The 12,619-nt window shown below is 30.4% G+C and overlaps 1 protein-coding gene across 1 annotated transcript in view; it reads right to left on the minus strand.

The window, feature by feature from the left end:
* Positions 1-458: 458 nt before the first annotated feature.
* Positions 459-12,619, minus strand: part of kl-2 (dynein heavy chain 2, axonemal kl-2) — a 408,181-nt gene continuing 396,020 nt past the window's right edge. Inside the window, exons 81-83 of the mRNA XM_075354141.1 lie at positions 5,074-5,169; positions 2,016-2,166; positions 459-604 (exon numbers count right to left, since the gene is read on the minus strand). Coding sequence (XP_075210256.1) covers positions 459-604; positions 2,016-2,166; positions 5,074-5,169 — 393 coding nt within the window. The remainder of the gene's footprint in view (positions 605-2,015; positions 2,167-5,073; positions 5,170-12,619) is intronic.

Raw genomic sequence — 12,619 nt, forward strand, 5'->3', positions numbered from 1 at the left:
GAAAGTTTAGGATAAAGTTCTTCAGTCTTTTGTTATTTCTTGTATAACCACGTGCTAAATCACAGTTGTTCAATCAACAAAGTGTTTCTAGTAGTTAATGAAAAGGAAATCTCAATGATAGAAAGGTGATCATGGGATATATTAATATCACTCTACTATTAGACTTAAAACTTATATTCAAACTTAAAACAAAAACTAAATTGGGAGAATACAACTGAAATGTAAAAAAAATATGGTTGAAACATTTGTGCCATCTATAACTTTCCAATAAAAAAACTATTAATCACATAAGTATATTAATCATGTAAGTATATAATGCAGTAAAAAAGAATTAAAACATTAAAAAACAAAAACTTTATTAACATTGTAGTTAAAAATAACAAAGATAAGTAAATTCAATTATTCATAAAATTGATAAAATTAAAAATAAATACTCAAGCACTAAATTTATAAAATTATTAATAATTAAGGCTAAGAAGCATGGCAGTGCCACGCTTAATCCAGTGATCAGGTGTCTCGTTTCCAGTTTTCAAGTCAACAGCTACAATGTGTGAATCAGTACCACCCCTAATTGGATAATAGTAAGTTGGACATGTGTACATACCTAAAAACAAATAAACAACAATTTATAATCAATTTTTAAATATTTCTAAATGAAATGAAGGTTGAAAAACTTTAAAAAATTGATAAGTTGATTTGAAATAGTGGTTTGTAGTAACTCGTATCAATGTAAATACAAAAAATAAATCAGGAATGAAATAGAGAGTGGCTAATAAAAGAAAATTCTTGAGTTTGATCTGCTATTTTATAACAAACTGTTGTAAAAAATAAATTTATAAAGTGCAAATACATTATTTTTAAAAACAGAACATGTACTACTAGTATGACGTGTTTTGAAAAAAATTCAAAAAACAATTCTACAAAAAATATGGTTATTATATACTACTACAACAAACACAAACCATAGTTAAAAAGATATCAACATAAAGATGTTATTTGTATTTATGGATGTTTATCTTCCATATCTATCTAAAATTAAAATTTTTGTTTATTTTAGGTAATATTTTTGTACTTTAATTGTTGACAGTATTTGTTTTTTCCCATTTAACAATTGTGTCAGGTTGTTGCTCTGGCTGTATAAATGTACAAAGTGACATCCAGTAGCCAGCAGGACTGCTATATCTTTTCTGGGGCTTTTGTCAGGGGTTATGTTTTCTATCTAAGAGTGATTCACCAAGTAAAACTAAGGGCCAAGTTTTATGTCAGGCTCCAAATTTATCTAAAATAAAAAATCACAAGCCACAAACATAAAGATGACAATAAATATTTTATCCAGACTGGTGTATAATTATAGAATTATAATTATTTTTAATTTTAATGATAATTATATTACATATTTATATTAGATATTGATAACTGGCGTTGCAGAAAAGTTTATTAGGAAATATGTTTATTGTTACAATGATTTTATTATTATAAATTATATTTACTATTTTTACATAGTTGCAATTATTATTTCACATCACTTTTATCTATTGTGGGCTATAAACCACTTCTATGTTTTATTTAATTATTCTGAATTTTGTAGTAATGCTGGATAAGATTTTTTTTATCCACTGATAAAAAAAAATATATATATTAATATAGACTACATCAATGATAATGTATATAACTTATAAAATTATCATACGATGCAGTTGAAGATAATTATATAATTATTGATTATATCTATAATTATAATGTACAATTGCCGTTTTAGATTATATTAGTTTATAATTATAAATCTTTTCAGGAACAGGTATAGCTTATTCAATTGATAAAAAACTGATCCAACAGCGCTACAATGTTGAGAACAGTAAAAGTTTACCGTAAGATGAGTGTTCTAATATAGTGCACTAATTTTGGTTGTTTAAAAAAAAAAATACATAAAAATTAGAATAAATATTTTGAAGGTATAATAAAAATTCATTAAAAATTAATAAATACAAAATGAAAATATATAAATAAAATACAACCTTTAGGTCTTCTTTTTTGCTGTTCACAAGGGCGGAAATGTATAACAGGCATATTATAAATAAGTTGCATAGGAATAGGTTCTGCAAGACATAGAGCTTTACTATTCCAGCCTGCACCTTCAAGGAAAAGTCCACGAACAAAAACTCCTTCCTAAAATACAAGAAAAAAGCAATATTTAATAATGAACAAAAGGCATTACTTATTAGAAATCATCAATACATTTTTCATATGGGTGAACAATATCATTTAAAAACCATGACTAATCAACAATACCATAATTATAGCTATATAAACTTCTGAAAAATCTATATGTATTTAGATGAATTTAAATAATTTTCATTGCTTATTAAAGATTTCATTTTAACAAATTATAACAATAATAATGAGATTATGCCAACAATTCTTTTTCATTATTACATATTCATGATCATTACATGCCTAATTGCATAATTAATAGTAGCGTTTTACAACTACTGGATATGATAAATTGTTACTTTCAATCTTCCATTTGCACACTTCATTTTAGATTTCCACAAAGTTCACTTACTGAGTGGAAAGAATGTATAAAAACATTGTTTCATTAGAAAAAAATGTTTCATAGAAATAAACAGGTTAGTTAATGAACTGAACTTATATATATGAGTATTTATTACCAGTTCTCCTAATTGTCCTAACTGCCCACAGTTCTTTGAAATGATTTTCTGGATTTCTTTATTACAAATATATGAATTGTCATACAGATGGAATATAATATCCTAACCTATTTGCATATATCACACCCCTCATAGAATAGGATTAATCAAAACTATTCCTCAAATTACTTGTCAGAAAAACATGGCTTTATGTACGGGTAAAATTATAATATTATCTTCATAATTCCTGATTTTTTTTCAAGTTAACTTAATCTTTTCAATCACTCTCTTAATCAGTAATTAATCATTTATCACAAAGAAAGAATTTGGCATACTGGTAGTAGTGCCTGGGGAATTGTCCTAAGGGAGGGGGGTGTTTCAGCTCTAGCTTTTGTGATTGTGATTGGAAAATCCAGTCCATGAATATTAAAATAAGTAATTGGCAAGAAGTATCTTGCCTATCCAACTTCAGCATATATCCTACAAGCAATGCCCTTGTTAAATTGAACAACCCAGGAGAACATCAAGTAACTAATTATGGATTTAGGACTCTGGATCACTGAGCAAGTTGTTGAGGGGTTTGGGATTTTCCTCAGCTTAAGGATCAGGGATCTGAATGGGTGAAAATACACACAGTCTCAGGAAGTAGTAATGCACATACAAGTTACCTGCAAAACATTCTGTTCGTCACCCTAAAGCATCCACTCACTCATTCTAACGGGTTACTTTCAAGGAATATTTGCAATGGTACTGTTTCACAATATACTGCTATTTTTTTTCTTTTCAATGATCAAAAGTTGATAACACTTAAAAAAAATTATGTATATACTAGCTTCTCTTGGCGTGCCCTTTGCAGCTAGGCCCTCTGGGAGGTTTTCCTGGTGGGCAGCATTTTGGAATGGGATTATTAGGCGTCCAAAACTGATTACCTCTTGTGTAAAAATGCTTTTTTTATAATGATGAAAATTGATCAAGGAAAAGTGAAAAAATATCAGCAAATCTTCCCAATTAAATTTGGTTTAGATTGATTTAGGCGAAGGTGCTGGAGTTTGAATTTTTTTTTGGAGGGGCTCAGAGAAAAAAAAGGAAAAATAAGGATAAGTTAAAAAATGATATAGAATAATTTAAATTTATTTATAAATATAATTATAAAAACTCAGACAAACAAAAACACAAAGAAATTTATTAATAAACATACAAACAAAAAATCTTGAGGCAACTTTTTTATTATATTTAAAATACCGACGCTGAAGAGGACCATTGGGTTCATCATCATTCAGTTAGGACCCTTCCTCATTAGGAAATAAGTTTAACTTCAAAACAAAATATTCACTTGCACGTTTAAACTCTTCAATAAACAAAAACCACTGCTCCACTTATCAATCTAGACCATCCAAAATTACTCTAAAAACAAAATTTTTCACTCTTTTATCTCTATGCTCTGAAGGCAATTTCACTTTCATTCCACTCCATGCTTTTACTCTTGATAATGCAACATACAACCTGTCCATGTCCAAAAACTTCTTTTTTAATCAATATCAACTAATTCAAAAATTTGCGCTTCAGGCTTATTAATTGTCGTAAAAAAAGCTAATCGCACAGGAAACTGAACTCTCTTCAATTAAAACCCTTGTTTACTCTCATCAATCAAAGTTATTCTTGGAATATGAATTGTTTCCCCTTGCTTATCTCCATTCAAAAGTTTGCACTTATAAATGAGATCAGAAAAGGATGATGAAGGATGGTCAGAAGAAACAGTTTTCCAGTTGTATCATGGTTAATTTGAGCAATTACTTTTTGGTTATAGTTCATTATTTTATGAAGAAAAACAATTGCATAAATAAAAAAAAATATATATATTAATAATATATATTTTGCATATATACTGATTAAAGAAATAAATGTGTAATAATATAACAAGTACACACTTGATCACCACGAGACATGTACTAACGAATTATTACTTATTGTTGTACGGAATGACATCATTTGGACTACTGGTGTTTTATGTGCTAATCTAAGGGGGATGGACACACACACACACACACACACACACACACACAGACAGACAGACAGACACACATACAAATGCCCTTTAATAGGGTAAGATATATATATATATATAAATGAACATACATATTCATTTTTGTAAATTTATTTCATTCACATTACCAAAAATGTTTTTATTTTATTTCTCTATTTTCGCATAATTTTGTTTACTCATTAAAATTGAATAAATGTTTAAAAATAATCCTTTTTCAGGTAAAATAACTATACTGCAAAAGTTTACATATACCTGCAGATTAGTTTCTGCAAGATTTTATAGCATAATAAACTTTATATAATAATTTAATTAATGAAATTAATAAAAAAAAATATTTATTATTTTAGCATACTAATATTCTTTGTTTAATTAAAAACTTACAGCAGGAGGTATTGTAATATCACTTTCTGGTATACTTTGAGGAGAAAATTCCCATCCCAGTAGATCAATAGACACATTCAAGTGACGAGCTGATGTCTGAAAGGAAACTCACGTGTCATTTTTCCAGATATATTGAATTAAAAACTACATTAACTAAAATAACAATATTGTATGGAAATATTTATTATATAAATTTCTAAAAATGATGGCTTACAAAGTGTTTTTGTTTTTATGTAGTCTTATCAGTAAAGTAAAAAAAGTCAGCTAAAATAATGCTACTTCTTAATTTCATTTGATGTAACTAATGATTTTATTTAATACCTTCATCAACACCATTCTACATACTTTAACATCTAAAAAAGATTTTATAGAAATGAAATAATTTAGTAGTATTTACATACTTTTTTTAATTTTTGTAAAACATTTTAGAGTTTTTAACTTTTGTAAAACATTTTACAGTGTTTTGCAATTGGTGAAAAACACTGACTGATAAAAGATTTTAAACAACAGACTGATAAAAAATTTTCTTTCCTTTTACAAGAATTTTTTCTTTTTTATATGTACTTGTTTATTTACAGAAAAGGAGTCTTTAATTTTACCTTACTAATTATTCCTAAGGAAAGCCTGCCCTTAAATTCCAGAAATGTGGTTGATAAGAAGTAATTCTTCATAATAAATTGGAGAAAAGCTTGGAAAAATGTACTCAGAAACTGATATTAGTGAAGAAAGTTATGACAGACGACTGTAAGAAAGGGTGTGATGGTGCCTAGGAATGAAGTGTCACTTTTCCATAAAGCAGAGGGTGTTGTCATACTGACATTGTTTATTAGGGTTCTGTGAACTAACAATGAGTTGCAGGTTAACATTTATTTCCAAGTTGTGAACTATAACATTGTATTACATTTTAATACCTTACAATACATTGTTTGAAAGCCTTAGTTATGACGTATTAATATTAAGAATACATAAGAGTGAGTCAATAACTATCTGCAGTGCAGTTATAAACTTTATTTTAATAAAAATAAAAAAACTTATCACATAACTTTTTCAAAATAATCTTGTTGCTTTTCATCTGACTTCTTTCATCATTGCTTAGGTTTGTTTCAATAAAAACAAACTCCCTCAGAAAAACGTTTTTTGGTTGAGCAACAATCCATGTATGCAGTTAACCCAGTTAGATAACCAGATGAGAAATAACCCAGTTAAATAATGATGAGAAATGATGAGTGAAGAAATGCTGCAACTATTACTACAGCATGTTACACAAGGATGGTCGCAACAGTTTTGGGGCAAGAATTAGTTAAATTTCCATAAATTATGTGGTTCAAGCAAGGTGATGGTACAAGTCATATCAATTAGTGGTCAAGTTCTATGTCTATTACTGCTTTAAGAGAACTCTTTGCAAGCACATTATATTGAAAAATGGGAACGTTGTTTGGCTGGCTAGATCTCCTGATTTGTTTGCATGCAACCTTTAGCAGAGCTAATGTTAAAAATTCTATAAGTTGCATGGATTAGTCGTCATAACATGATGACTAATGGAAAATTTACAATTAAGATTTCAAGAGTGTGCAGGTCATAATCATAATGGTGTTCTCCTGTCAAGTATATTTTCAAAAAAATAAAAACTTATGTCTTACTTAACAGAAAGCTGTAGAAACATTTATGTTAAAATAAAAAGTTATCTAAATACCAGTTTTAAATTTTCCTGCTTCATTGAATTCACTTAAATTCTTATTCACTTTCACTGCTGCTGCTGCTGCTGTCTCAAATATACTTCTTCAATTAATGTTGTCTTTCCATTCTACCTTTTGATCTTTGACTCTGAAGGCATTTCTTCAAGAAATGTTTTTTTTTAAAATCTATAAACATAATCATCTTTCTCTCTCTAAATATCTCTCTCCAAGCAACCTTAGTATCCCAGTGGGATACTGTAACCAATCTCTGTTTCTTTTCTCTTTCCTAAAACCAAATTGTTCCTCTCCTGCATTCTCTTCCATTAATCTTACAATTTTTGGTTTAGGATTCTTCACAATATTTTAGGGACATGGACTATTAAACTTACTGACATGAGCTATTAAACTTATTGCTAGATTTTCTGATACCAGTTTTATTTGAATTGGTTGGTATGTTACCATTTTTACAGTCTTCAGGCCATTCTCCTTTATGATGTGTCCTATTACACAGTTCCACTATTTTTTCCATTCTTTCCTCATTTAACCATTTATAAAATTCTATGTGAAATTCATCTATTCCAGTTGATCTTTCATTCTTCATTTCTTTAATTTCTTCTGTACTTCACATTTTAATATTGATAATTTTTCATGCACTGGAAATCAATTGGTTTTCTTACCAGCACACTAAGATATGGTTTATCTGACAGTGAACTTTATCCCCAGGGGATATCTGTGGTTAGCTCCTCCTTTTATAGTCTCTGAATTCATTATAAATGAATTTTTCTCTTAGCCAAATTTTAGTAATCTGTTTCCCTTCCATTTCTTACATCCAAGCCAAATTTTCCTAGCACACTTTCTTCCTCACCTTCTCCAGTCACAGATTCCAGTCTCCCATCAGCAATTTATAGCAGCCCTTTTCAAATTTTATTACATCTTCAATATTCTCATACATCTTTTCAATATCTTCTTTGTAATTTGATGTTTGCATATATGCTATACTACAACTAAATCTTTTAGTAACATCCCAATTCTTAATAATATTAATCTATCATTTACATGACACACTTTTCCATTTTTGCTTACTCACCTGTTTTTGGTACTTCATTCCTCATAACTATTACTACTCTGTTTTCTCCTCTCTTTCTTCCAGAGTAGAATGTGGTAACTTCTATCACATCTAATATATCTCATTCCTAATACATACATTTTATTCATCTTTATTCCCCTCTTGAGTATGTCTAACTTTCCACTCTGTAAAACCGTTTTGAAATTCCAAGTTCCTATAGGTGATCAGTCCTTTAACCTCTTTTGTTGCTTCTCCTGAAGATCCTAATGAGAAGCTATTTTAACTCCAGAACACTTAATAGAAGAAATCAGCATCATAGAGTAATGCACGATCTCTAGGATCTTTAAAATACAGTGGTTTATTGTTGCCTTCTGTATTCTAATACTGTTATTTCCTAAAGAAGTTACAAAGTTCCTTGGCTTTTGAGGGCAGTTTTCCATTCCCAGGGCAATAGAGTGCTTTGTACTCAGTACTGCTCATCCACCCTCTTAGTAATTGTAATGAAGGGAACTTCTTATACTAGAAGTAATTCTCTTCAGTTGTTAATAACTGTTAATATATACAATCGTGGCAACCTCTCTACCACAGGGAGGTGAATGTCAGCTTTTCTCTTTACCAAATCTCGATCCTTGAAGGTATTTCATGGATACTCTAGTACAGTATTGAAATAATGATTAATTTGTATATCATTTACCACTATAAAAGTTACTCATCTGTCTTTTAGAACCATGACATGTACATGCTGAATGTTGTCAGTTGTAACCATTGATGGGGATCTGGGTCCTATTTCATGTGCAACACTTGAGCAATTATTTGTGAAATTTTCAATTCCCATATGTACTGTTGTGGTAAATCACTGTACTCATATTGTGCTGAAAATCTCAATAAATTAAAGGCAATCTTCATTTTGTGTATGCCCTAATAACTCAAAAACTACTTAATCAGTTTCACTGAAAATTTCACAATTTATTATTATTTGTCCCAGGAGTGTTCACATGTTTATTAGCTTCGTAAATTTGTAAGTCGGGTATGAGATGTTTGTTATTATAGGTACCACAAAAACATTGTATATCCCAGAGCATTGTAATGTTTTTCATTTATTTAATTGAAATACAATTAAAATGTACAATATTAATTGTATTGACAAATTATATTATTTTCATAATATAATTTGTCAAATATAATACAAAATTTATTTAATTCATCCACTCAAATTTAGCAATGGTGAAGAGCATTGCTGGGTCCATTAGTATTTGATAAATTTCAACCCTTGATTCTTAATCAGATCAGAAAATAACAACAGATAACTGAATGCTACTCTTCTTTGGTGGAATTGAAAAATGATCTAACCATGGTTAACATTACAGTTGCAACAATAGATCTGATGATTGAATTAAATGTATGTAGAATCGTTAGGTTGGAAACAATGTGTAATTATCTGTATACAAAGAGCAGTGTTGTTGATAGAAACATAAATGCAAAAACATTGTGGATAATGATTCACCCACAGTAATAATATAATATTACTGCCCCACTGTCACATAGATAATTATATTTGTGACAGTTTCTTGGAATATAAGCTAATATGGCTTTTATACAGGTAAGGTTATGACCAGTTTAAAATATACTGTAAAATTTTGATAAATAATAAGAAAGTGGATTTGGTGATGCACAGTAATACTACAATAAACAATAGTAATATTGTGTTTATGAAGAGAGAAATTTGATACTCTTGTTTCAATTGAACATTATTTTCCAGAACCATTGTATGGTTTTACTGAAAAAAGTAGCACCCCCGAACTGTATTGGCTATGGGAAAGTAGACTATATAATATATGATCTTTGCATAGATGATTATGTAAAATTTTATTACCACCACAATTTGTTATTTTGTCAAACTGAGTTCACAACAGTGAGCTCCAGTTTAACAAATCATTTGAGATTTCTTTTCTGAAATCTCCCACTCTTATTAAGCTTTCTTTTTGTAAATTGACTTTTCAGTGATTAATACCTAAGAAGAAAGTTTGCTTAAATAATACAAATCATATTTAAGTCTGCAATAAAATTAACTACAGAAAGAAAAGTTTTGTCATATTATAAAAAAATCAAAGGCATTATATTCATCTTGAAAATTAATAATATTGAAATAATTTAAAACAGATGAATAACAATTGTTATATGTTCTTATAAGAGCATTTCAAGACCAGAAAAAATTTCTAAAATAAAAAGCACAGAGAGTGGTGAACTGTGACATAAATCTCAATTTTTGTAGGGATGGTTTCTACATGGCCTCTGGTTTTGCAAATTATTTTATTAGTTTTAATTAGATTGTACCTAATGTATTAAATAATGAATTTTTATTTGGAGATTTTTTTTCTCTTTCTATTTATAATTTTTCTCTTAATAAGGTTGAGATTGCCATAATTTCAATTTGTTTAAAAAATTCCATTTTGTCCAGATCTTTTAAGAGTTATGTCTCAATTTTCCTCAAATTATTAATTTACACATTTAATATTTTTTAATTGATAAGTATTAATTACTTATAAAGGACTCAAATGTTTAATATTTTATTTTATTATTTTAGTAATGATAAATTTTTCTGCAAACTTGGTGTGTTAATAGAGTTAAGGTTTTACGATTACTGAAAAAAAATGATTTAATATGTAAAACACAACTCAAATTTTTTTAAATTAATTTTCTGAGTCTTGATCTCTGTGATTTGAAAAGCATGTTTTCCATTTCCACATTATTGAATTAAGTTATTGGAATAAATTTTAATAACTTATTTTCTTGTTTTAAGTTTTTCAGATTTTATATTTTAAATCAGCACAAAAAAAGGAAAAATATCTTAAGAAGAGAGAATGATGACGCAACATTTATTTCCACCTTGAGATTTTTAAAACTTTGTTCTTGCTCTGAAGAAAAATTATATTTTTGACTGTGCTGTTCAGCACAGATTTTCTATGTTACATACATTTCCTAAAACTTGGAAGATAATGACAATAATCCCTTTTTAAAAAAGTAGATGTAAGAGATGTTAAGAATTACTGATATGTTGCTCCATTTTACTACACCAGCTTAGATAGTTGAATATCTCTTTTTTAGAATAAAACTATCCATTTTTTGTTTATTAACCCTTTCCAGCCTAATGATTCCAATTGGAATCATTTACTTCTGTTGAAGATATCATTACATGTACTTTTTTCTTTTTTTTATTAAATGTAAAATTATAATAAATTAACATGGATTTTTTTCATTGTTGGTCAAATAGCACATAACTGCATAGTTTACATGCCAATGCAATTTATATGGGTTATAAATTTAAAGCCTTTAATTGTGCAGATCACTGGAGGAAGCATATACGTCCCGATTTACTGGTCCAAACTTATGTTTAAAGCAGTTTGCAGATGTGTTCTGAGTGTATTACAGTTTTAACCATTATACTGGCAATAATAATAATAATATTAATAATAATAATAATAATAATAATAATAATAATAATAATAATAATAATAATGCCCTGAGGTAGATAATCCCCACGTCCAGAACACAACATCTATGTTCCACATCCAGGGCGGCAACAGCTGTACTTACGTACATTACATATAGCTGGCTAACGGGGTTCCGAGTAAATTCCTCGGTTATGCTTTTTTAAGTTTGAGCTGTTTCCAACTTCAGGTCACTAAACGGACTGGATTTTTTGGCTACCTGCAGGAAATGGAATAATAAACGATTTTGGAAATGGACTCATACCACTCATAGAGCTCGTGATGTGGCGGCCAGGGTCAATGATATTGCAGGTGTAACGGAGACCCTTCCGTTGTCCACATGCCCCCTGCGATGGCAAGCATGTAGCAACGGTGCCCATGCATGTCGGTGCATGGGAGCTCTGAAAGCTTCGGTGAGTAGGATCCTGGAGTCAGTGCAGAGACTGCGCATCCGCTCTCTGCCAGGACATATGCCGGTTCCACCGGAGTACCGGATCGGACCTCCAAGGTTAGTAGCCCTGGAGTGGGGGTGTACCCCGGCGGCTAGCCTTGCTACAGAAGGGATCAACCGTTCATGAATATTGAACAACCAAACGTGGCAGAGGATTCACGTAAACACCCTCGTCTACAACCAGCCGTTTCGCCTGAGGCAAAACGGAGAAAGAGCGCAGAATCTAGGAAAATTGAAGTTGAGGCTAGGAAAAGCTTGCCAAAAGCTTTCTTCAAAAGCAACGTCCCAAAGCCAAAATACTTAGTTATTACAAAAGAAGACGGTAATTTTTCGAAGGTGAGTCCATTCCTCATTGCTCGAGAAATAACAAAATGTGCTGGAGGCCTTGTTAAGGAAATTAGGAAATCTTTCACAGGACTTCATGTAGAGACTGTAAATGATATACAGTCTCAGAAGATCCTTGGTCTGAAAAAAATTGGAGCATTGGCTGTACGTGTTGATCCCCACGCACGCTCAACACCTCAAGGGGTGTTGTGGTCTGTCGGGATCTTCTTAACTGTACGGAGCAGGAAATCGTTGAAGAACTAGCACCGCAGGGAGTATTAGAATGTCGGAGGTTGAACATGAGAAGGAATGGCGAAGTCCTACCTTCAGCATCCCATGTTCTTACATTTAACCGGCCTACTTTACCGGAGAAGATAAGATCGGCCATACATCGGTTGGATGTGCGGGAATTTGTCCCGCAACCAATGCAATGCTTTAAGTGCTAACGCTTTGGACACACCGCTGTTAGGTGTGAGAGGCCGCAAATATGTGTGTGCGGTGATGAAGTTCATGAAGGAGAGCCATGTAAGGAGCCTCCTAC

This window comes from Lycorma delicatula, chromosome 1 (assembly GCF_047948215.1).
Source record: "Lycorma delicatula isolate Av1 chromosome 1, ASM4794821v1, whole genome shotgun sequence".
In the NCBI taxonomy this organism is placed as follows: Eukaryota; Metazoa; Arthropoda; class Insecta; order Hemiptera; family Fulgoridae; genus Lycorma; species Lycorma delicatula.